Source organism: Oryx dammah, unplaced genomic scaffold, assembly GCF_014754425.2.
Source record: "Oryx dammah isolate SB20612 unplaced genomic scaffold, SCBI_Odam_1.1 HiC_scaffold_11, whole genome shotgun sequence".
NCBI lineage: Eukaryota > Metazoa > Chordata > Mammalia > Artiodactyla > Bovidae > Oryx > Oryx dammah.
In genome coordinates, this window is record NW_024070195.1 from 12,435,805 (window position 1) to 12,463,017 (window position 27,213).

The 27,213-nt window shown below is 40.7% G+C and overlaps 1 protein-coding gene across 11 annotated transcripts in view; it reads right to left on the reverse strand.

The window, feature by feature from the left end:
• The window catches only part of KIF13A (kinesin family member 13A), a 197,354-nt gene that overhangs the window by 74,952 nt on the left and 95,189 nt on the right, over nt 1-27,213 (reverse strand). For all 11 annotated transcript variants that reach the window (XM_040249332.1, XM_040249327.1, XM_040249331.1 and 8 more), the window contains exons 4-9: nt 24,225-24,285; nt 8,227-8,319; nt 7,070-7,250; nt 5,552-5,639; nt 3,488-3,622; nt 2,460-2,572 (exon numbers count right to left, since the gene is read on the reverse strand). In XM_040249332.1, coding sequence (XP_040105266.1) covers nt 2,460-2,572; nt 3,488-3,622; nt 5,552-5,639; nt 7,070-7,250; nt 8,227-8,319; nt 24,225-24,285 — 671 coding nt within the window. The remainder of the gene's footprint in view (nt 1-2,459; nt 2,573-3,487; nt 3,623-5,551; nt 5,640-7,069; nt 7,251-8,226; nt 8,320-24,224; nt 24,286-27,213) is intronic.

Genomic DNA, 27,213 nt, shown 5'->3' on the forward strand with positions numbered 1-27,213 from the left:
GCACTATTAATATTTCCTCTGGGACAAATGTATCAATCAGGACTCTTCCAGGCCAATACAACACTTGGGCAGCTCAGTGTGTGAGCCTTGGCTCTGGAGCCAAACTACCTACAACCAAGTCTAAGATCCACGCTTAGAGCCCTGTGACCTTGGACGTATTATTTAACAGCTCTATGCCTTGGTTTCCTCGTCTGTAAAATGGTGACATGAGGCTCAGATGAATTATTACATACAGAATACACAGTACAGTGCCTAGGATACAGTAAGAGGTCAACGGGAGTTGGTGGTCCTTACATGTCAAGGCCAGCCATACTCTAAGTTTCCACGAATTCAGAGAACTCCCAGTGTGTTCCCACAAGCGCAGCCACGGGCCAACAGCTGGTGTGGCTGAGTGCCAGTAAACAAACCTCCAGGAGGGGGGGACAATCTTTTCTTTGGTGCCTGCTTCCTCACACCCCCATTTCTGTTTCTCCATCCTGGTGCTTGCACTCATTTATTTATTTTTTTCTGTATTTTTAAAATTTTTTATTTTATATTGGAGTATAGCCGATGAACAATGTTGTGATAGTTTCAGGTGGAGAGCAAAGGGACTCAGCCACACCTACACACGTATCCATTCTTCCCTAAGCTCCCCTCCCATCCAGGCTGGCACATAACACTGAGCAGAGTTCCCTGTCTTGCACCTATTTTAGAATGCAGAGCTGTATGCCAGTCTGGGCTCCTACAATGCTTTGTCATGAAGCAAAATCCTTTGTTATCAGAGCAAGAGACAGAATGACTGGGAGCTGACCCTCTCAAGCAGCAGCCTGTGCAGTGAGCACAGCTACGTCCATTTGATAGAGGGGGTGATATTTCACCGCTACTTTTGCAAACTTTTGTGAGATTACAAAGTGCTAGTGCCATTTTGCAATGAAAGCTGCACAAAAATGTTCCTGAATTTATTACCTCTTGTCCCCTTCTGTCCTAAACAAAATCTCAAGTTACTTCTTTTTCATTAATTTTTTCTTGGAATATAGCTGCTTTACGTTGTGCCAGTATCTGCTGTACGGCAAAGTGAATCAGCTATACGGTATACATATAAACCCCAACTTATTATGTCCCAAAAGAAACATACAAGTACAAACCATGTTTCTTTCTGCTGAACCTGAAATAATGATTATGCTGTTTACACAAGCTGTAAAAATAATAGCTAGAGCCATTAATATTTCTTCAGTGCATAGTATGTGTCAGGCATTGTTCTAAGCACATTCCGGGCACTTAATCCCCAACAACTCAATGAAGCAGATACTGTTATTGTCCTCATTATACAGATGAGAAAAATGAAGCACACAGAGGTACATTCACTCGCCCGGGATACATATGCGTCTAGTAAGTGGAGGAGAGGCAGGAATGAACCCAGGCAGTCCTGCTCAAGTATACACGCCTAAAAGGGCAAACTCCACTCCCTCTCATGCTGGGGAAGACAGACAGATGCCCAGTTTATCAGGGGCATCCTTGGAGAGCACATCCCAAAGAACAGGTCCTTCGGGACTTCCCAGTGGCTAAGAGTCCACCTTTCAATGAAGGGGATGTGGGTTTGATCCCTGATCGGGGGAACTAAGATCCTACATGCTACAGCTAAGACCAATGCAAACAAATAAATAATTAAAAAAATAAAAGAGCAAATCCTTCATCTGCACCTTTGCTGTATCTTCCATGTGGAAAGCCTTCACCTCCTGTCCACTGGGCCAGCTCCTACACACCTTGTACCCCTCAGCTCTCCTTCAGCCTTCACCACATCCCTGGGCACGCTACAGGCACTCAAGGCAAAGAACGATATTTCAGGATGGCAGTTATTATATAACTGTTACTTTTGGGGGGAAGTGATTGTTTTTGTTGTTTAGTTGCTAAGTCATGTCTGACTCTTTTGGTATCCCACGGACTATAGCCCGCCAGGCTCCTCTGGCCATGGGATTTCCCAGGCAAGAATACTGGAATGGGTTGCCATTTCCTTCTCCAGAGGAACTTCCTGACCCAGGGATCGAAACCCAAGTCTCCTGCATTGGCAGGTGGATTCTTTTACCCCTGAGCCACCAGGGAAGACAAGTATTAGCCTTATGAAGGGATTTGAAGTAGATTTTCTCTTTCGAATAAGCTCCTAGAGTTAGATCTAAGATATGATTTGATTTATAAAACTGCAACTTGCATTGACCTAAGATTTATTACATTATACAGTGATATTCTGGGTGTTTGTATGGACAACGTTGGAGCCGGCTGCCTCATGCTGTTTCACTTAAATAAACCTCATGCATCTCAACAGAGGCAGGCTGATGTTTCTCTTCAACCCAGTTCACTAAAGCTACACAGACTCTGAATCACCTGTGATCAGAGCCATCTGACCCCTGATAAGGGGACCAGTTGCCTCAGACACACAGGAAGCTGGTGGGATGTTTACCGTGGGAATTGCACAGGTCCCTTACTTGTTAATGTTGCTGCCTTCTTTCAAGCGCTCCCCCGCAGCTCCGGTTTTAGACACTCTCTCGCTGCCCGCCAGGTCCACCAAGCTCACCTTGCTCACCTTCTCCCCTGAGTTCTAGTTGCGGGAGAGGAGAGAGAAACAACATACACACGTGAGTGCAGAAACCACACAGACACCTATGTAGACGTCAGCACCACCAATGAAGCCATCCTGCTTTAAGGAGGCAAACTTGAGAAGATTTTAAATGGTAAGAAGAGTACTTTGGACTAGCAGTTTTAGGGTAAAAATTAAAGTTGGTGTGGCAGCCTGGGATTCTGTTCTATAGCTGGGTAGTAAGGGCACTGGCCTTTCCAGAATATATTCAGAAAGCTGGAGCTTTTATGCATCTATGAGAACATACCAGGACATGAGGATTCCTGCACATTCAGGTCAAATACCTCACTTTTTTTTTTAAAGGCTATCTTTAGGCTGCATGTCGTGGTTTCCTCTTTCATATTCTTTAATGACTATGAGGTAAACCCAGCTGTTTCTAGGGGAATTTCACTATGGAAGGATATATATTAAAAGTGGTATGGTGAAAGCATCATGCTCCTTAGAGAGTTTATACAAGGATTCCAGTTTTTTAACGTTATATATAAAGTTGTTGCTTTGTTTAGTCACTAAGTCGAGTCTGACCCTTTTGCAACCCCATGGACTACAGCCTACCAGGCTCCTCTGTTCATGGGATTTCCCAGGCAAGAATACTCGAGTGGGTCGCCATTTCTTTCTCCAAGACACCTCCTCGACCCAGGGATCGAACCCACGTCTCCTGCACTGGCAGGTGGGTGCCTTACCACAGAGCCACCAGGAAAGCCCTACATATATAAAGTAAGACCTAACAAATGATATGATGTAAGCAGAGTAGCTGATCCAGTAAGCAGAAGAGCTGGCTTAACGTTTTTGGGAACCGAATCCAGCCACGGAGCGGTTCACCCAGGCAGGTACTGTGAGCCCCTTCACCGTCACCCAAAGTTCTACCCGATGGCTCACCCCAGACTGCAGGTCGTACAGCGTCTGCGTGATGACGATGTTGAACACAGCGTGGGAGCGGCTGCTTTCTTCATTCATATTGGTTGCAGCTACCGTCCGAGACTTGTTTCCCTCAGACATCAATGACTCAATGTCCTAGAGGCAGGCACAAGAAAATCACTATGAGTGAAAAACCTCTCAGGACAGCGTCCTGCCCACCCGCGGATGTATTCATTATGATGCATTCCATCACCACCCTTGCACGTAAAACTCCCACCTCTCTTCCACAGAGCCCGGCTCAAACGCCCACTCCCTCTGTGCTTTCTAGTGGATGAAACGTTTCACCCATTCCTTCCAAACTGCAACTGTCTTCTTTCTCTGTCAAGTACCTGTTTTTCCCTCTGCAAGTTCCTAAGGAGAAAAGAGCTAACATTTACTGTGCTCAGATACTCAACAGCAATGATGACCTTATTTTATTCTCTCTTGCACAGCTCTCTTCTGTATGATTAGTAGCCTCCCTTCTCCAACAAGGGGCTTCCCTGGTGGTTCAGATGGTAAAGAATCTGCCTGCGATGCAGGAGTCTTGGGGTCAATCCCTGGGTTGGGAAGATCCCTTAGAGAAGGGAATGCAACCCACTCCAGCATTCTTGCCTGGAGAATCTCATGAACAGCGGAGCCTGGTGGGCTACAGTCCATGGGGCTGCAAACAGTTGGACATGACTAAATGACTAACACTTTCACTCAGTGAATTTCCAACACTGTGGCTCTCCAAGGACAGGAAATTTTCCTTATTCAACTCTAGGCAACTTGCTTTAGAACACCCAGAACCTAGGACTCTTAAACAATGTTTGATGAATGTTATAAAAGAAGTATGTACCTGATTATACACACAGGACACTGAAGTTCATGGAGGTCAAATAACTCTTCCCACATCTAATAAGAGGCAGTTGTTTGCTTTTTAGTCACTAAGTCATCTCCGACTCTTTTGTGACCCTATGGACTGTAGCCCAACAGGCTCCTCAGTCCGTAGGATTTCCCAGGTAAGAATACTGGAGTGGGTTGCCATTTCCTTCTCCAGGGGATCTTCCTGACCCAAGGATCAAACCCACATCTTCTGCTTGGCAGGCGGATCCTTTACCACTGAGCCACCTGGAGAGCCTAATAAGAAGCAGAACTGGATACAAATCACGGATGTCCCAGCTCTTGCTAGTAAGTGACAGGAGGAGACGGTCACTGGTCCCAGTGACCCTGAGCCAGGCATCTAAGCAAAAGTGCTGACTTTGCACTTTCCCGCCAGAGGGGTCTTTGTTGATTTCCGGATCTCACTGATGACGGAGTGATAACTGCCCTTTATTTCTGATTTAAGCAGTACTAAAACTATCTACATTTAAATGGCTGAAGAGAGTTACCTTGCAGATTAATTTTAGTTCTACTGAGTCTAAAGTGATGCAGGGAAAAATAACACAGAGATGGCACTTCTAAGTAGATGGATGTGTTTACTCATTTATTGATCGGCATTCTTTGGTAACAGATAGCGGTTTCTTTCATGGGATTCCCAAAGCAATGACAATAAAAATACAGATAAAATATCAAGCCAGGATGTGAGAAGGCACAGAAGTCAAGGAGTAGGAAAAAGAAACAGACTGTTCAACAGAGGGAGATCAATTCAGACAAACAGAAGAATCAGAAGAGTGAAAAGTAATGCAAACTAAGATCGGAGACACTGTCGAAGAGAAAGGGTTGAAATGACTACCAAATAGTGTTTACATCTGTCCAGAAGGACATCACTGGCAACCTCAGGGAGAAGAGTTTCAATAGAGTGTTATTCATGAAAATATTCAGCAACCTCAGGATGCTGGACCCCCAGCAACACTGCAAACCCGTCAAAATCAAGCAGCTTGTAGACTGTGATTAAAAGCCTTTATTTTCTGTTTGGGGTGGTTGATACTGGGTTTCTGAGACCATGAATTATAACAATATGCTATAAAGCATTCACATAAAAATATATTCAACATGATCTATACAATTCAATTTACTGTCAGCTTTTAATGTCTTTTTTTTTTTTTTTTTTTTAATGACACTTACCTCAAAACTAGTGACAGCCAGTTGGGATAAACCATCTACATATGGTCCCAAAACTTTATGCTCTCGAACTTTAAGAGACTGTCTACTCCTTCAAGAGAAAGGAAAAAGGATGAATGAATCATACCCAACCTGGAGCTTTTCTCTCTAAAAAAAAAAGTACTTGCAAAAGTACTCAGAAATTAAGATTGCAATTTCAAAAGACTTTTTCTTTTAACGATCAAAAACTATTCTAAAAGCTACTTTACTTGGATTAGCAAAACAGTATGCCTTATGAGAAATGTCTTTTATACTCTGATTTCTATTTAAAGTAACATACTATTTAAAAAATTCTATCTCTACTCCCAAACTAAACAAGCAGCACACAGAATACTAGGTTAGGCTAACTTGTTTTAGTAGATGAACTTTAATTTCACATGGAGTGGGGAGAGGGGAGCGAAGCAAAGAATAAACAGAACTGAATTTAACCTTCAGGCTATTTTATAAGTAAGCATATTCTCAATAAGTAATGCCTTATAGTTTTAAGGAAGAATTGAACAATATTAAAATGTTTTCCTTTTAAGTTACCTTTTATGCTGATCTGGGCTGACCATTTTATACAAAGAATGATGTTACAGGAGAGCAGTTGTTTGTAGTTACTGCTATTTATCCTATATTGAGAACTGGCTCTGCTGGTCAAGACTTTAGGACTTTTGAATTTTTAAATGGCAAACCTGGTTTGGGACCCACTTGAAGAGCTTATCAACAGACAACTGAGATGAAAACTAAAACTATATAATATATATTATGGCCATAATGCATTATGTCACATATTTCATGGCATCAGATACTGATCACTTTTTCAAATCAAGAGTCAATGCCTAGCATCACTCAAGTGTGGAAAGAAGAAAGTAACAATGAGCACATCCCTAAATCTAGACCTTGCTCCCTAAAAACTTCTCAATCTTAATCTGAATCTTAATCTTACAACTCCATAAAGTAGGTTTTACTAACTTTATTTTAAGCTTGAAGAATGCAATGACAATGAGCAATTCTGTTGTATTCAAAACAAGGGCACACCAAGTGCACAATTTCAAGAGAGCTGCCTAGCTGCCCATGCCTCCAGAACCTGGCTCACTCTGTTTGCATAATCAGAGATTATCGCTATTCATGGGCAAGAAAAAGTAAATCAAGCACAATATTAAGTCCTTCTGATGGTGTCTAACATTTGGGATTCTTGTACACCACTGGGGGGAGTATAAATTGGTACAACTATTTTGGGGAACAGTTTTGCAATACCAAAGCTGAAGGTTCCATAACTTGCGACTCACAATTCCACTCTTAGATACATTCCCTAGAAACTCCTGCATTTGCACACCAGGAGGAATGTACAGGAATGCTCAGAGAAGGACAGTCGTGGTAAAAAATGGAAACCACAGGAACGAGAGGAAATAGAATAAACAAATTATGGTAACTCATACAATGGAATACCATTTAAAACTACTACCCCTGTTACAAGGTTTGTGTCAACCACTAACTTACCCTTTGGGGTCTAAAAGATCCCGGACTTTCTCATTATAGATTTCCATATAGGATACTTCCACTTTAAAGGTCTGTGACTCATTCTGCTCCAGAGAGATCCTTTGAAATAAAGCACAGCAGAGCCTTGGGATGAGCCCTCGCTGCTCAGCATTGCCCATCATGGAGAAGGATTTTCCTGAGCCTGGAGAAAGGTGAGCAGAAAGAGAGGAGGATGGAAGAGGAGGCAACGTGTAATGCTTCAAACGTACAAGTGTGTCCTGCACATTGGCCAAGGTCGCACAGCAGAAGGAGACAGACATCTTCTAATACATTCCTGACCGCCAGTCTGACTTTTACTGTGAGACCCGGAGGGTACCTCCTTTACAGATGGATGTGTACTAATGTAAGCACTACAAATACGTAATCTATAAAAGTATATATAGTAAAAAGGAACTACTGTATAGTTCAGGGAACTCTGTTCGAGATTATGTAATAGCCTAAATATGTATAACAATCATTTGGCTGGACACCTGAAACTAACACTGTTAATCAACTATACTCCAACATACGACAGAAAGGTTTAAAAAGTGTGTAAATATCAACTATACATCAAGTAACATTAACATATTTGACCCACAAAATATTTCACACTTTTGAAAGTGCTTTGCTATATATTCTCCTTGATGTCCCATGATGTGACAATACGCAGTATTGTTATCATTTAATTAATTTATTCCAACTTTATAGTTGAAATAATGGGTGGCTCACAGTGTTAGCTGCTGAACCACTAGTCTAGTTTTGTTTAATAACCTATCATCACTTCTATATCCTGTGAAGTCCTCTGTATAGGATGATAGATACTAAGAGTTTTTCTACAGTTTTTCACTATAACATTTGTACTAAGAAACTGGTAATTATTTTCCTAGCTCAAATACAGGTTAAAACTATAATTTAGGAAAATGACACTTAATAGTTTGAAACTAGCATGCTCACTAACACTTAAATTACTTCATTCCACAACTGTTGAACCTTCAAAAAGATTACTTTTGATCATTTAATTCAGCTAAACCTGTGAAGTCAGAAGCATTTTTCTACAGCTTTCCAAAGTGTTTTCTATTTCTATGTTTTAAGAAATGTACATTTAATATCACTGACTGTAAAGAAAAGCAGCTACTTACCTGTCTGTCCATATGCAAAAATGCAAGCATTATACCCCTGAAAGGCTTTCTCAAGAATTCCTTCCCCAAGGCACTTGAAAACTACTTCTTGACCTAAAAAAAACAAAAATAAATGACTGATTTTTCTTGACATATTTGTATTAGTAACTGAGCCCCAGTCACTAATAACATTCTCTCAATCCAAAAAAGATGTTGAGTGTATTGCATATCTACTATGCGCAGGGCTGTGAATTAAGAGCATAATGAATGCAATTTTATTATTTATTCTTCTATACCGTAACTCTGTACCTGGGGCAATTTATCATTCTACCCACTGCTTCCCTCTAAGACATTTCTCTGTTTCCTGTCCATTGTCTGTGGGTCACATCGAAGCATCATTTGAATTCAGTTTAGTTCCTTTTCCTGAGTTAGTATGAAAGCATCATTCAATATAAACTGCCTTGTCTCCCCACCTGGATCCTGAGCTTCTGATGAGCAGGAACCATGTCGCCCACATCTTGGTATGTGTGTGCCCCTCTGCACCTAGCGTGGTGCTAAGTACATGCCATGTGCTGAGAAACCATTCATCGCTGGTAGAGGGGGTGTGCTGAGCACAGGTAACCCACAGGTGTTCCCATGGGAGCTAGGGAACAAGTTCTCATCTGTCTTTCTACAGCTCACTGCGACTCCTAGGGGTGTTTCGTCATGGACTATTTATGTCATGTAGTGCCCAGCTGAAGAGTAAAGGTGTGAAAACCTTTTTAAACATTTAATGAGGCATTTACCGCCTTTTAAAATTGATGTCTTTCTAACATGCAATCCCCACTATCAAGAGAATTAAAGTGATTTTCTCCTTCCTCTGTGCAGAAATTACTGGTTGAAGTACCTCTTTCCTTTACTGGAGCCCCTGACTGATGTCAGTCCACAATCTGTTTATCTCCGTAATCCTAGTGCCTAGTATGAAATGCTTAATAAATGTTTGTCCAGAGAATTAGTCAGTTTAATCATTTTATCCAAATGACAATTCCTTTTACATTTGGAAATAATGCAATATAACATAAGCTCTTGGGTGTATGTTTTTCTTTCATGCATCTGATTTTAGCAGTCTCATTATGACATATCACAGCTGCAGAATGGGACTCAAATTAAAAGTGTAAACATGAAACAATATTTTCAATCATCAGGTTGGCAAAAAAAAAAAAAAAAACAGACACACAACATACAACAAGATCCAATATAGCTGAACTGAAGAAATAGCTATTTTCATAAACTGTTGATGGGAGAATGAATGAATGCAGCCATTCTAAGGAAACCTCACAGGACCAAGAAAAAGGAATATGTCCTGGCTCTCTGGCCCACTATGGGACATCTGCCCTAGAGACCCACTCCCCAAGAGACCCCAGTAAAAGGATGTTCACACAGCATTATTTATAACACTGAAAGTTAGAATCAAGTTAAATGCGGGAGTAGTAGATACATAAAATGTATTTTATATGATGGAATATTTAAACACACCATCTTAAAAAAACAAGCAAAACAAATCTATGTGTTTAAGCAATGCTAGAATTCAAAAACATTGTTTTTTAAAAAGTCGTGTTCAGACTGTACATATAATGTAAAAATTTATGTCCAATAGTATGTATGTGTGTTCTCTATGTGTGCTAAAGTTAAAGAAAAAATTGGATCAGAAGAAAATATACCAAATTTGTATAAACTTATTTCTCAACTTCTGAGTTCTACCAAAGAAGCATTTAAAACATGTTGGTGGAATATGTGAATTTTTTTTTTAGAAGATTATAACTGTAAGGGGCTTCCTAAACATAAAGGTTAGGAAGACCACCTAAAGACTATTGTATGCGTACATACAAAAATACACGGAGAAGAATAAAGTACTGTCAAAATTCTTATCCACTAAAGACACATTTCCAAAATTGCCTTTACGTTATAGTTAAGTATAAGAGTCTTGTGCTCATTAAGAAAATATCTAGAAACTGGAGCCTATTATACAGAGTGAAGTAAGTCAGAAAGAAAAACACCAATACAGTATATTACTGCAAATATATGGAATTTAGAAAGATGGTAATGATAATCCTATTTCGAGACAGCAAAAGAGACACAGATATAAAGAACAGACTTTTGGACTCTGTAGGAGAAGGCGAGGGTGGGATGATTTGAGAGAATAGCATTGAAACATGTATATTACCGTATGTGAAATAGATCACCAGTCCAAGTTTGATGCATGAAACAGGGCACTCAAAACCGGTGCACTGGGAAAACCCTGAGGGGTGGGATGGGGAGGGAGGTGGGAGGGGGGTTCAGGATGGGGGGACACATGTATACCCATGGCTGATTCATGTCAATGTATGGCAAAAACCACTACATAATTAGCCTCCAATTAAAATAAATTAATTTTTTTTAAAGAAAGTATCTTACCCACCCTGTTACCAATCTTTCATATCCACTGATATTTTTTTCTCATATATTTGCTCAAAGGACTTTCCTTATTCCACATGTATTCCCAAGGCCCATGCCAAAACACAGGCTTAAATCTGGACCCGAGCCCTTTAGTGCAGAATTACACTACTCCCCTGTAGCATAGGGGAATGAAACACAGCTTCTGCTCAGCCTTGTGCGACCTGATGGTGGTTCCTAGCCAGGACCCAAGTGCCATCGAAAGCCTTCAAAAAGCACCACTTTCTTGGCACAAACAGATGAATGGAGCAATCTCGTTTGATCTTCCACACTGGTTAACCAGCCCCGAGAAAGGGAATGGGGTGAGGGTGGGGACAAGATGCTTTAAGACTTGGCTGGATCAAACATCCTGACCGTAATTCATGATTTTGACTCATATTTAGTAACTTGAAAAAATAAAAAAGCAAGAACTTGACTCGATGAAAAGGACTTAACTGCGGAGAAGCACTGTGGTCAAAGAGCTTTTACTCTGGTTTCCCAGAGTTTGAAGTCATTAACTCATCAAGGATTTATATCTGTTCTTTTATCAGGGAGTGAGATGGAATACTTTCTGGTTTCTGCTCTGATGCTGAGTAGGCTGGAATTATGAGGGATTATTTTCTCAATGTTCTTTTTCAAGGCCAGGTCACGAGGTTTCATTTACCTTGGTAGGAAAGGCCTTTTTAAACCAAATATCATTAACAGAAAGAAAAAAAAAAACCCACCCAAGAATGAATGCTATATAGAGAGCTATATGAAATAGGTTTATGATGAATCAATTGATAACAACAACTCAGGGTATGTAAACTCAAGCTGCACTAAAAATAACAAATGATAAAAGAATGTTCCAGGTAAAAATACAAGAATAAATTTCAGCTTGACCTATTTCTAAATTATCACAAATATTAAACAGGATATGAATTAACCTATTTAACCTGTATTATTGTTGCTATTTAGTTGCTAAATTGTCTGACTCTGTCAGCCAGGCTCCTTTGTCCATGGGATTTCCCAGGCAAGAATACTGGAGTGGGTTGCCATTTCCTTCTCCAGGGGGAAGAGGTCTTACCCACCAAGGGATTGAATTCATCTCCTGCTTAGCAAGTGGATTCTTTACCACTGAGCCACCAGGGAAACCCATTAAACCTATATACCTTTATTATTTATGTTAAGAAAAGTGAATTTTTTTGTCAACTGCTCTGTTTGCAGTACAATTTACATATTCTATCTATATCACTGCAGCTGTGCAATACCCAGATATAGTAGGTATGGACTGTGATCAATAAGGAGATGAGGGGGCCACTAAGAAAGTGTAAGTCATTTGCCCAAGACATGGCCACCAGAGAGAGGCAGGACCTGAGTATATGGGTGATGACTCCCAGATGGACCGAGGCCCATCCATCATCAGTGACTCAGGCTGCCTGACACTGGAAATCAGTTACTCCCATCTCTGGTTTCCATGGTAATTTTTTTTTTTTTTAAACAAACTCTCAGAACCCATTACATTCCAGTACCTTTTTCCCCACATCTTTCTACACCATTGAATTATGAGCTCCTTTGAAAACAAGAGCTGTGGCATCTTAGCAGAGTACCTGGCACACATATGCACTCTTAATTACAGAATTGTCCCTGGTGACATTGCTGTTCTCAGATTAATGTATATTTTTTTTTCAGAGAAAACTTTTATTTAAATACATTATAAACAGCATAAGCAGATCGTATTTGGAAGCTGAAAAGCCATCAGTGCTACCCAGATCCTTCATCGTCTGTCTAACGTGTATTTAATTGGGGGCCCCTTTCCTCAGGAGTGATGGCAAAGGTTTCAAAATACTGTTTTGTTGAACTTAAAAAAGTTAACTGTAGGATTTACACTTTGGTCAAAATACAGCTGTTTCTGAAATTCCAATGAGCCCCAAAGACCACAATAGTCTTTGTTGAACAAGGTAGCGAGGGTGTGAACACATACATGTCAACATCATCTGTAACTACTAACTGAATAATTTTGATAAAAATTACAGATTCTACTGACACCCACATTACCTCCTAGTCATTAAAACAAAATCTATGTGACTGAAAAAAATAAATCAGTCTTTTTGATGTCCACTAAATGTTTACGTAAGTTTTCCAAGAAGTCAAGGTCTTTTAGTTAAGTACTTAGTTACATTTGACAGACAGAATGTAATTCAGACTTACTGTATTTCATAAAGTTTTGGTTATAACTAGGAAAGGAAAAAAACTGGGAATACAAAATGGAATATGAAAAAGTAGAAAACAATTATACTCTGTTTCTGAAAAGAATCTTTCTTCTTTCTGTCTTTAAATAGCTACCCCCCAAAGCACAATTTATAAAAGGGTAAATACAAAGAACCATATTGTCAAGTCCATGGATTTTTACAAATCTAAGCAAGGCTGGATTCTAGCAAGTCTAGAATCCATTTTATCACTATGGCTTCATGTCTCGAGGGAAATTTACTCTTAAGACAAGAAATAATGAACACTTTCCCTGTTCTACAAAAATACATCAACATTATTTTTTTTAATAGCCCTGCTTAGTTTCTGCTGTATGCTTTACTGAGGCAGTTTCCTATTAGAGATACTCAGGTTGTTTCCTTTTTCTTTTTTTCTGCAATATTTATCCTTACATATTTATCTATGTATACTTTTCTATTAACTTTACTAGGCAAAACTCCAAAAACATTGAATTACTAACTCCTCTAGCAATGCAAGAGTCTTTTTTTCTACAACTTCAACAATGCTATTATCATTCTTCCTGATTTTGATTAACAGAAAAAGCAAGCTCCTTGCTTTGTTAAATTAAAATTTTCTTTTCCTTAGTTTATTGTCCATTTGTATTTACTCTTCAGTAAATTGACTGAGTCCTATGTTTACTTGTATAAATCAATTGGTTTAGTAATTGCTTAAGTATTCATTCAAAAATGCCCATCATATATTAAGGATATTAACCTTTGGTCTGTCACATGTTGTACATATTTCTCCCAGTCTGTCATTTACCTTTCAGTCTTATGTTGTTCTTTGTCATACAAAAGCTTTTGGTCTTTCACATTCAAATCTCTTCTTTTCCTTTATGATTTTCGTTTATGGTATACATTACACTTTCAAAATCCTTCTGGATTATCATTACCCCAAGTTACATAGCTATTCATGCATCTCTTCTTCTAGTCTTATTTTAGTTTTTCCAGTTTTATTTCCAAACTTGAATGCTACTTATCAGCTGTGTAACCTTGGGCAAGGTCTCCTTTATTAATAAAACAGGAATAATACTTGTTCTCTTTCTGAATTGCTGGTGTGATTTAATAAGGCAGTACAGTAAAGCACTTACCAGAGTGTCTGGCCATTGTAAGTCTAGAATATATTTTAGCTAATATCCATAATTAATATCATCTCTTAAATTTTTAACCAACTAAAACTAATTTTGGTATAAAGATGGAGGTACTCATCTAATTATTTTTCCTTAAATAGCTCCTCCATCTTTGCAACAAATCTGTGAGACAATCCAATCCCATTTTAAAGATAAAAGACATTTATTCTTAGAAAAAAAAATTAGGAATCATTTGTTGCTATTTCTCTAGCGCCTCTAGGGGTCCCACTTGCAAAGTTTTAAGATGGTGTACTCGCACGTGAAAGAAAAAAGGGAGCATGTGAATAAGTGTGTGTGTGTGTTCTGGGTCATAATGAGAAGAGGAAGAAGGAACAGTATCATTAATTATTCAGAGCTGTATATGCCAACCTAGGTTGTCCAGCAGAGAAAAGATATTTACCATTTTTTAATAACATTAAGATATCTCAGAAAGGTACAAGGAAAAAAGCAACTTAATAAATCATATCAATAAAACTAAACAGAAGTATTCTCTGCAGAGCTCCCCTCTTTTTTTTTTCTTTTTTATTCTGGTGCCTTGTAGCTCGATGAATCCCTGGCTGGGTTCTACTTAATCAATTCTTTGGTTTGGTGACTGTCAATCACCACTGGTACAATAAACAAACATTTAAAAAAAGCCAAGACTGTCTCCCAAAGCCTAAAAATTCCACGAAGGTGCCACACACTCTTCTGCCCTCCTCGGCATAATCAGTTTTCCAGGACACATGAACAGTGGCTAAACTTCACTCTATGATGGACAGAGAATATTAACCATCAAAGACCCCTTACACAGTCGAGTAAGGAGAGTCTGGTTTATCCAAAAGTCTGAAGGTGTTTGTTTTCACTTTGTTCCTTTCTAAACACAGGAATCCCTTTTTTTTAGTACAGGAAAAAGCAACTTGTCCACTGCTTTTAGAAGCTTAGTTAACTAACAAAAAAAAAAAGGAGCTGCTTCTGCTGGATGGTGGGAATCGGGGAATCCATAAAAGATGCTCTGCTCCCACCGTTAATGTTTCCTGACTCCAGTTCACAAATGGAATGAAGTGCCTTTGTCTAGGAGAATGCGTGTCAGCCCAGAAAGGAAAGCCAGACGTCCCGATGGAAGCAGAAGGATCTATGAGAATTTCTTTCTGTCCCAGACAAACCACGCGTAGGCACAGCTTGGTCCAACCCAAGAGCCTGTGGCTTTTCCGCAGGATCCCTGCCCAACAGGAGACAGCCACTCTGCCGATGCCAGCTCCACATGCCAGGTGCAGGGAGTCCACAGGGCAAACCTGACCTCACTTGTTCAGAACCATGACCAAGATGCCAATTTCCTCTGTGGGGCTTATGATTAGACGCCTATAACCGTGTGGACAAGTCTTAAAACACAGGCATGCCCGCAGCAACCCACAACACAATGTCAGAACTGTAGAAAGGGCTCCTGATTGGAATTTCTGCAAGCCAAGTCACAGAAGACCTGACCCACCCAGCCCTGAGTCACACATGGTACAGACCTCTGCATTGCTAACACCCTGAGTCTCCACACATGTGCATAGCCTGTCCCTCCTGGGAACAGCAGTAATGGCCTCAGAGCTACCAGGCATGTGCACTGGGAGCTGAGGAAACAAGGGCAGGGCCCTGGTACCAAAGTACAGAGGAAGAGAAACCAGGGGAGAGGGAAAGCGCATTCCACACATACGCCAACTCTGCACAGTGGCTACGCTCTAGGAAAAGCGAGAACAAACTAAGAGGGACTACCTTGGGACTTCCTAGTGGTCCAGTGGGTAAGACTCTGAACTTCCAATGCAAGGCACACATGTTCGATCCCTGGTCAAGAAGCTAAGATTTCACATGCCAGGCAGCGTGGCCAAAAAAACCCCAGAAACTCAAAAACGGCACATGCATGCATGCTTCATCACTTCAGTCGTGTCTAACTCTTTTGCAACCCCATGGACTATAACCCAGGAGGCTCCTCTGTCCATGGGGCTCTCCAGGCAAGAATACTGGAGTGGGTTGCCATTTCCTTTTCCAGGGGATCTTCCCAACTCAGGGATCGAACCCGCATCTCCTGAGTCTCCCGCACTGCAGGCGGATTCTTTACCACTGAGCCACCGGGAAAGCCCCGAAGAGGGCACAATCTTGTCTCATTCACAATCTGCATGAATCGAGCCAGCTTCACACAGATCAGGGCTGACCAAAGCACTCAGTCTGGAGATCCAGGGTTGGACACAACATAAGCACAGAATATTTCTAAAGTAGTGACCTAGAAGAGCAGTCAGAATTTTAACACCATTTTATCACTTTAAACAGAACCTCCAGTCTTCCTTCTTTCTCCCATCTCTTTTCTCACTGAAGTTAGAGTGAAAACATAAAATGCATATATTTATGACCTGGAATTCCTGGGCTTGTGCGTTTGGGAGGGTGTTTTTCCACTCCTCACCGAGGCTGACAGCCCTGGCGACTGTGACGAGTCTGGACTTGGCAGGTGGCGCGGCTCCCAAGCCAAGCACCTGGACGGGGTGAGAGCTGTCAGGCTCCACACACAAACCCGAAGAGGCGAGGGCTGCCTCTCAGTAAATCTCTCCCCCAATTAGCACAACTCTCAGAAACGGTCACAGGTAGGGGCCTTAAACCTGGTTGCCATTAAATGACCCCAAACTACAGACTTTAGATAGCGGAACTAGGGCTTTCAAGGCTTGACTCGATGACATGAGATTTAAGTTTTAGTCAACTACAGAAGGTTGCCCTCGAGGGGCTGGGTAAGAACAGGACCCCGAGAACCTAGGCCTGGAGCGTAAAGGTGGACGCGGGCCGTTTTCCACAGTGGCCTCTGGGAGCGGCCAGCCCCGCAGTCCGCAGCAGCCTTCCTCACAGCACGGCCTGGGTGACTCACCCGGACAGACGTGCCCAGCCCAGCGACAGCGCTGGGGCCCGTCACGAGCTGGCGGTGAACTTCAGCGCCTTTTTCTGCCGCCTGATAAAGCGGCTGAGTCATGGGGGGAGGAGGGTCAGGCGTCGGGGCCCCGGAGGAAAGACCTGTGGGGCCCGCCTCAGCAGAAAACGCATTTTGGAGTCATTTTCAGGAGGGTGCTTTCACATTCAACAGCTGCTGAAAAAGTCACTGTGTCTCATCCCCACCTGCTTGACGGTTTGCCACAGTCTCTGACACAGAGGCAGGCCTGACTCAGTATCTCTTCTGGCCTGTGGGGTGCATGGGACTGACAGCACTTGAGGCGAGGGGAGAAGAAAGCCAAACCAAACACAGGCAATCAGGATTCCAGAGAACTTCCGACAGGAGGGAGAAGGCGAACAGTATTATTCCTGGCTAGATGCCAAGCCAGAACACTTCAACAGTATGATTTCCTAAGCACAGCCTCCTGCTGGGGTGAGAGAAAAGAGTGGAGGGCCCAGGATTGCAGCAGAGCCCACAAAGTCCTCACGCGTACTTGTCATGGACCCAAATTCACCTTTACCACCGCATTCAGCTCTCCTACAAGTAGCAGGGCCTCTCTGAACCTCAGTTTCCTCTTTTGTAAAATGGGGCCAATATCAGATTCTACTGATTGGGCATTTTGACAATTAAATGATCTGCTGCAGGTAAAGGAATGAGTGCAGTGCTGGGAACCTAGTGCTCAGGATTCTATTGTCTGTTGTTGTTATTATTATCCACCCCATAAATGCACCCAGCTAAGTTAAGCAGTGTCTCTGGGTGCCAAGAAATAACTCTAGGGCAGGGTTCCCCAACCTCCAGGATTAATGCCTAATGATCTGAAGTGGAGCTGATGTAACAATAATAGAAATAAAGCACACAATAAATGTAGTGTGCTTGAATCATCCCGAACTCCCCGCCCAGTCCATGAAGAAATTGGCTTCCGTGAAACCAATCCCTAGTGTCAAAAAGCTTGGGGACCGCGGCCCTAAGGAATGTGTATGCGTGTTCAGTTGCTCAGCATGTCTGACTCTTTGCAACTCCATGAACTGTAGCCCACCAGATTTCTCTGTCCATGGAATTATCCAGGAAGGAATACTGGAGTAAGTTGCCATTTTCTCCTCCAGGGGATCTTCCCTAGCCAGGGATCGAACCCACATCTCCTGCACTGCAGGTGGATTCTTTACCTCTGAGCTACCAGGCAAGCCCCAAGGAATAGATGTGGACAAAGAAAGGAAAGCGGAAGAAGGTAGGGTTGGGTGGGATTAAAAAATCTGGGAGTAGAGATGAGAAAAAAGAATACACACATACTCTTTTAAAAAATTTAACAGTATCAGCCTAGCCTACTCCAAAAAATTTTTCTTAACTGACCTTCACTTACCCAATTTTCTGAATTAACGAACAGTCTCTCTTCCCCAGTAAAATACACTGGGGCATGCCCGCTGCATACTAAATCATCCAGCTGGTAGACAACTCTCTAGACTCCCACCAGATGAGTTATGTTCTTACAAAGGGTCAGTTGTGTTTGCTCCTAGACTGGCTTATATTAGTTGCACTTCTCCACAATTACATAATTAACACATGCAAAAAGGGAGTCGCTAGTTTTAAGAAAACAAGGTTGGATGCTTAGGGACAACTTGATAAAGGCGAGTCACTAAAACAACTGTCAAATTAGGAATGGGTGAGAATTTGGAAAAGACAAAAATCTAGACGGATTCTACAGTCAGACTGTTTCATAAACAACTTAAATGATGGCACGCTCCACTTCCAGTGAATCTCTAACTTTTCACATAGTCAAGTACTATTGCTTCTCATAATCACAGGGAAAACTTCCACAGTTTTGACAAACTTAATAGCTAACAATTATTGAGTATTAATTCTATGATGCAAGGTACTAGCTGAGGGTTTATACACACTTGAGTATTTTTTTAAAAAGAATATGCTAAAATGAATATTCTGGAACTCTGCTTAAAAAATTGGTTTTATTTTGGCTACTGTCACTTTTTAGAATGTAAATTTTGATGCACAGTTAAATAATATGAAACAGAAATCGTTTCTACCTCTGAGCACATAAACTTTCCCATCAAGAGAACAGACTCAGACATGGCTACTCTCCCCACAGAGATTGCCCATGGCTAGGGGGCACTCAGCTGGCCCCTCATGGTACAAAGAAACATTAGCAGAACAAGAATCAGATGAAAAACATTTGTCCTGAATTGCAGGGTATTACAAAAACTGAAAACACAGGCTTCAGCAAATCTGAGCAACATACCATATGGTGAGAACTGTTATATAATTTCTAAGTCAACAATTTAGACTCTCAGGTCAGGAAATGTTCATGTCCACATAGATTGCCCAGAAATGCCATCACAGACCAACTTCTATTTGGTATGAAGATTTATAGAAAAACGGGTTTATGAAAAATATTCTCCTAATAGGAAGAAAAGTGAAACCAAGGTTACTGGAAGTCATTGTTATTTATCAACCTGACACATTTTAGGCATATGATAAAAAATGTGTTGGTTTATGGCCAAGAAGTCCTTAAATGAAATTAGCAGTGATTTAAACATTTACAAAGACCTATTATCTGTTATGGTGCTCTAAAATTTCACTATAATAACCTTATTTTTATTACTGAAAATAATGGAGAAGTAATGGTTTTCTTAATAATGGGCCTTCAGCAGGATCACTTGACTTATACTGACTGCTGACTTTTTAATCCCAAGTGTGGATCTATGTTTATGTATATATATTTATGGGCTTGGGAAGGGGAGGAGAAATGGGTTTACGTAGAAATGCCGTGTTTTGAATGCCTAATTCTGCAGGTTACTTGTTTTTTTTTAAGCCCTGTCACAAAGGTTTTTGCTTAAAGATTCGGAACAATGCACAGACAAGCATTATTATGACTCACTAACCAAAAGGTAGTAATAAGCGATAATATAATTAAAATGTGCAATGTCTCAAAGCATGATTCAATGCAATTCAAACGGCTTAACAAACAAGCCTTTGATTTGCCTCTGAAAAGTCCACTGCAACAGCTGTGCGGCCAGCATAAAATGTCTGATTCATGTTTAATCCGAGAGCTGGAGGAGATCTGAGACCATTCTAGGCCATAGATCCTCCCTCTACAGATGAAGAAAAAGACACTCCCAAAGTTTAGCAGTTTGTGGCAAAACCAGGTCTCATAGATACCAGCACGTACAATGCATTTTCTCTCCAAAGGACTGATGCTACTATCCTTACTACTACTACAGCGAGACAGTGATAAAAATGATGATAAATATTAAGTGAGCTTTCCCTATGGTTTAAGGTACTTTACATGAACAGGTCATTCAGTTCTCAAATCAACCTATGGGAGCAGGATTAATATAATTATGTAACCTAAGAGGAAACAGAACTCGCCTGACCCGACACAGATAAAAAGGTGCTGGAGGCGGGATTGGAACCCACACATGCTTCCACCACTCCACCCAACCCAGTGCTGTGCCCTTAAACCTACTACAGAATTACGGATTTCTACATCAGCCTGAGAGTGGAAGCTCTTCCTTGGTGTAGTAGCCTTTAATAAATAGAGTAACATAAACCATAACTTAGAATTGAACATTGACACACCCCATGAAATCAAGAGCCTCCCTTTGCTCTTTCAGTCCAGGCACTCATCTCGCTCCCTCCCACCTCCTTTCTGCCCCCTGAGTTTTGAGAGCTGCCTCAAGAGCTCTGATTCAGTATCAATGATGCCATTCTTTATTGAGCCTGGCAAATAGGTCGGTTTCAGGAACTATGTGCTTCCCCTTCTCCGTTTCCTCTATGCCCAATCAGAGAATGAATGCTTCTATCTTAATGTTTCCATTCACAATTAAGACGGAATTGCGTTTTTTTTAACTAAACAGAAAAGAAATCAAACTATAATTCAATATAAAATAAAACGACTATATGGTGGAAACCAATACGATATTGTAAAGCAATATCTTCCAATTAAAAATAAATAAATTTTAAAAATAAATATTGAATTAAAAAAAAGGTAAAATTAGTACAGAAACCACTCAACTAATCTACTAGCAATATATTTAGTAGGCAGATTATTTGCAATGAGTATCAAAAAACCTAAGAGAGTGGTGAGCAAGAATTTTACTGCTGAGGTGGTCACAGCATTTGCACAACAGGAATGTCTAAAGAATAAGAAACTTTCTCCCCACACTTTGTAAATAGATGCTACTCTATCAATCAAGAAAATCCTATTTCAGGCTAATTGGAACATGGAATTTACTGTGATCATGCAAACAAAGATTTAGTAAAGTTTAGGCTATCAGTATGTTTAGAAAGCATTTTTATCTATTTATATATTCATCAACATACTATATGTAGTGAAAAGCTACAGAAATCTTGACTTTCACATTTGAATTTTATCATCTGTACTTAATAAAGTTTTTCCAGTAAGAAAAAAGTTTACATTCAGAGGCATAAGTGATACATTGCAGAACACCAGGATGGTCTCTACGGGTAGTTAATGGAGGACATGATTGTAGAGATGTGGAAAAGGAGGAGAAAAACAATCTTCCTAAAACATTTATTAACCACGTCACTCCAACAGTCTCTCTCTTTTTTTTTTTAAACCGTTCTTAGCCTAGATTTTTAAAATTTCCTGTTATCTGGCCTCACTCAACATATACAAGTAAGTCTCTCACTGGCTCCCCGTAAGATACATCTTCTGCTTGGACCGGTGTTACACACCATGCTCACTTCCACTTCTGCACCCTCACTCATGAAAAAGCCAAATGAAGTATTTGCGGGCACCTTTCACTGGCCAGCTCATGCAGTTACCTACGGAACCCTCATAACAACATCTAAGTACTATAATTGACATGCTTCCCATTTTACAGAAAAGAAACTATAGCTCAGAGAGATTAAATTGTCTAAGAGAATCAAAGCAAGCGTCCTGAGACTTAAACCAGAGCGGACTTCAGAGTCCACATGCTTTCCTTGACACCATACGCTTCCTCTCGTCTGGATGCCCTCCATACTGTGCGTAAGCTCATTCCTGCCCAACTCTTTGCAACCCTATGGACTGTACCCTGCCAGCCTCCTCTGTCCATGGAATTCTCCAGGCAAGAATACTGGAGTGGGTGGCCATTTCCACCTCCAGGGGATCTTCCCCACCCACCCAGGGATTGAACTCACATCTCCTGCCATCTCCTGCACCAGCAGGTGGATTCTTTACTACTGAGCCACCTGGGAAGCCTGCCTTCCATACTGCCCTTTGGTTAAACCTATGCTAAACTTTTATGTTCAGTTACAGTCCCACTTCCTCTATGATTTCCTCCCAGGCAACTTCAGTCTTTTCAGATTTTGCCTCTCCTTGGGTTTTCTATAGTACTTAAAACCTGTAAAATTTTGAGCTTAAATATTATCTCCAAATGCTTGGAGATTTTGTTTGTTTGCATTCTTCTGCTTTCCAACTTAGGTTTTAATTTCTCAGGGGCTTCCTTGGCTGCACACACAGTAGGGGTTTAATGAATAAGGAACTATTCTGAATCTTTCTGGCTTCCTGGGTTAAATAAGAAGAACAATCACACCGGGCTGGAGCACAGAATGGATGGTACGGAGACAGGGAGCAGCAGGTAGGGAAGGTAGATGGGGTTATATATTAATAATAAAGGACCTTAAATGTCATCCAAGGAGTATAGATTTTATCTATAAGTGATGAGGAGTCCTCTAAAGTATTTGAGAATTTCGTAAGAGTTTTAATCCAGGGAGCTATATCGGACTACATTCGGAATAATATCAATTGAACAGAATGAGAGACTGTGCTTTGTATAGCCATAGCATTTGTCCTCATTTGCTTCTGTCACAGTACGAAGTGTTTTATTTAAATCCAAAAGCACACATCCAGAATGAAAATACACACAGCGCTAACAGTCAAGGCAGACTCTGTAGAATATATTATCTAGCATCCCAAAGGACTAATAAAAAGACAAATTAATTACAGCCAACATTAAAAAATTATTTATTCACATTAATAAAATACACTGCTGAAGTTGCAGGAATGATGTTTGGAAAGAAGGCTTATTTACCCAGTGTGAGCCCCGGAAGGAATTTTCCAACTTCAAGATTAACTTTTGAAAAAGCTATATATCAAATACTTTCTCAGCAAATTTTCTTTATGTGGCAAGGAAAAGGTTATCAAGAAACAAAATTTCCTACAAGCAGATGACTTCCCTTGCCTTCTAATCTTTTAAGATCTACAGCCTCTCCATCATCCTCTTGCCCTTTCGTTCAATAAATGGAAAAATCAGTCAACTGAGATTCTTTTTTTTTTTTTTTTACTATTTATGTATGTACATGTGTATTTATTTAGCTGCACCAAGTCTTAGTTAGCCATGTGGACTCTTAGTTACAGCATGTGGGATCTAGTTTCCTGACCAAGGATGGAACCTGGACCCCCTGCATTGGGAGCTTGGAGTCTTAGCCACTGGACCACCAGGGAAGTAAGTCCCAGCTGAGATTTTCATAAGTAGAAGTAAGGAGAAAATGCTCATTAAGACGATGTATTTAAGAAAAGGGGTCAGAGTCAGAAGGAGAGGAATGAAGACCTCCTCCAGTAAAACAAGTGCTTCCCTCTTGAGCTTATTTTAACTCCTAGGAAAGGTGAAGATTCACCTGTGATCACAAATAATAAAATTATTAATAGCAGTCATTTGTATTTAACAAAGTAGGGGAAAAATGCCTCAAAAGGAAGGAACAGTAGCAAAATGTGGGGCCAGGAGGCCATGTTTCCCTGAAGAAAGAAGAGCTTGAGTTCACATCACCACTGACTACTCTAGAACACTCAGGACTTGAGAGGATCCTGAAAACCAACAGCAGCTGTGCTTTGCTTGTTTAAATGAGCAGAGCGTCCTCTCTAAGTCAGAGATGAGGGAAGACAGGACACATTCAACCTCCTTTTTGTGTGATAACCACAATACAGCTCGAGGTGTTTCCCTGTTATCTCTAATCCTTGCAACACCTCTAAAGATACTTCATACCCCCTTTACAGGTGAAGAACCTGAAGCTTAAGGAGCTTGGGGGCAGGGAGGGGGAACCTGTCTTCAGTTTCTTAGCAAGTACATGGCTGAGCCATATCCTGAAACCAAATCTTACTAGTTTCAATGCCCACATGCTAGAATTGGAAAGAATGAGTGCAAATTTTATGGAAAAAACAGAACTCTGGAATAATTAAAGAAAACTGACGTAACGGAAGAAGAGGCCAGAGGCCCAGCATCAAGTACAGAGAGACAATCGACTTACCAGCATATTTCGTAGTGTTAGATTCATCCATGGACCAAAAGCAATAATCAAATGCAAATACCTGGATGAAAGAACAGAATATTAAAGTTAAAAACTTATTAATTTCCACAAGTAAATCAGACTGGAAAAAAATTCACTGATGAGGAGGCCTGCTTCTGTCTGATTTAAAAGAACAAAAAACCAAAAACCGGAAGTCTGACGCTTTATTAACCCTGAAGTTTCTTTCAGACTAAACTGGCTGTTTTCTTGTATTACAAGAAATACAAGGTTATTTTCTTGTATTAGAGTAAATTGTATATGAAAATTGCTACTTACTCCATATTCAAACAAACAGACCTCTTAGTCAAAATATTTTAAATTATACATTTAGTGAGAAAAGACAATGGCTTCTCTCCCAAGTCTGCAGTTTCAGCAGATGCTGAAATGGTGGACCAGGTAGACCTTCCATGGTGGACCTTTCATGGCTTCACAAGAAATACTAAAGTGATCAACTTTCACTGAAATCAGTCCCACCTAACTTTCCATGACCCTATCATTTCTAGTATAGCTAAAGGTTTGTCAAAACTTCCCACATTTCCAGAAATCTTAGACTCCCAATCCTGGGCCAAGTATTGTTAATATATCAATTCACTCTTGCATGCTTTAGATTTCTGTATAGTTACTGAATGCCTACTATGTGCTAGGAATGGTTGATGCTGCTCTATCTGTTCAGTTCAGTCGCTCAGTCGTGTCCAGCTCTTTGCGACCCTGTGGACTGCAGCACTCCAGGCTTCCCTGCTCCATAAGGACACACCTCTAACCACTGTTTTCCATGCATATGACCACCACTCATGCTCCAGCCATCTTTACCACATGCACAGGGTAATGCTCCCCAAAGTACGCACCAAGGGTCAGCAGTTTCCTGAGACAGTCCACGAAATAAAGATTACACCACGTTGGAAATGGTATATATTTTCCCTGTTTAAGATTTTCTATACAATTCTCAATATTAAAGGTGCTGAAAAGTCTTCAGCAAATAAACCCATTTTTAAAAAATTCATTTTTATTGGAGTATAGTTGCTTTACCATGTTGTGTTTCTACTGTACAGCAAAATGAATCAGCCATACATATATGGAGACATGTATGGGGACATATATCCCCTCCCTTCTGGACTGTCCTTCCCATTCAGGTCACCACAGCACTTTAGGTAGAATTTCCTGTTCTGTACAGTACATTAGTTATCTATTTTTCAGATAGTATCAACAGTGTATATGTATTAAATATCAATCCCAATTCTTTCCATCTCCCCTTTCCCCCTTGGTATCCATACATAAACCCATTTGGTTGTGTAACTTTATTTCTCCAATTTCTTTTGATGAGGAGACCATTTTTTGTTGTTTAGTCGCTAAGTCATGTCCAACTCTTTGCAACCCCATGGCCTATAGCCTGCCAGGCTCCTCTGTCCATGGGATTTCCCAGGCAAGAGGACTGGAGTGGGTTGCCATTTCTTTCTCCAGGGGACCTTTCTGACCTAAGGATGGAACCTGTGTCTCCTGCTTGGCAGGCAGATTCTTTACCACTGAGCCACGCAGGAAGCCCAGCGACCCTCTCTTGAGTAACAGCCATTAACGTGCCCTGAAGCTAGTGTTTCTCAGCATCAGCCTCCTATGCCTCAAGCTAACTGACTCAGGTGACTCAGCAGCTGTTTTCTTGGCTCCTTGTCCCAGCCTTTCCTGCTCCCCCATGCAACTCCAATAGTAAAATTCAATCCTCCTGTGGACAGAGACTCTTGAACATTTAATCATTTCCAAGGGATTGTAAACACTGGGCAATCAGAAACAAACACTCTGACCTGGCCCTAGAAACTGACCCTAAGGGAACTTTTCAGCCTAAGTCATATGCTTCAGCTGAACTTGTCCGTACCTCGGAGTTACTAGGTACAATTCCACCCCTGTCATTTGCTTTGTTTCCACTCTTCAAAATGCTTCATACTCCTTAAGGCCCATGCCAATATATTTTTCCTCCAGGAAGCATTCTTTGGTTAAACCCAAAGGGATCAGCTGTCTCTTCTCTGAACTCTCACAACACTGTTAAACCCTATTTTTGTGACTCCTATCACAATTATTTTTTCACTTACCATGTATATGATCTGTGCATAGGTTTTACCTCCACTGTTGGACAAAGGTCCTTGAAAGCAGGAACCATGCCTAATTCTTATTTGTATCATGCAGTGTCCACAGTAGTTGCTTCATAATTATTTATTAAATGATTACTGGCATTGAGACCTTGGAAGAAAGCAGGTATCTTCCACATCTCTAAAAGACTTAAGTTACACTCTGAATAGTTTCTGCACCACCTGTACATCAGTGTTTTTAAATGGATTCAGGTCCACACACAACTTATATCATCAACTTCAAATCCAAATTCAATTTTGTTATGTATACAAACATTCACTCTGGTCTCATAATAACCAAGGTTAAAATGAACAGCTATGAAACAACAATTCCAGCCAACAGAGTGTGAAATATTTACTGCATTCTAGGGCCCTTCCAAAGACTTGAGAGACCACACAGGCATAATCCAGTTAATCTTCCTGCCTCAAGGCAGGACAGAATTTCAACACTTCTCCTGAGAGATGAAGATCTGTCTTGTTTTTAAACATTTCCAGAAAAGGAGATTCCACAACCTCCCTTTGATGGCATCTTTATAACACTTAACTTTCAATTCCAGGGTATTTTCCTTTCCTTTTGACTTAAGTCAATTCTCCTGACTTTAAATGGCCAACAGGGGCTCCTTTCCAATTTTTAGGTACTGTTTCCCTCGAGACTCCAATGAATTCCTCTTAGTAGCTGCTACAGAGTGAAATCACAATTTATCTCCTGTATGCTAATTTTTCCCACCTACCAGAAACTTACTGATAACAGTTTGCTATTCTGCATACAAGATTAGAAAGCTATAGATCTATATTCACAGTAATGTCACTTGAAATAAAATGAAATCCACTCCAAA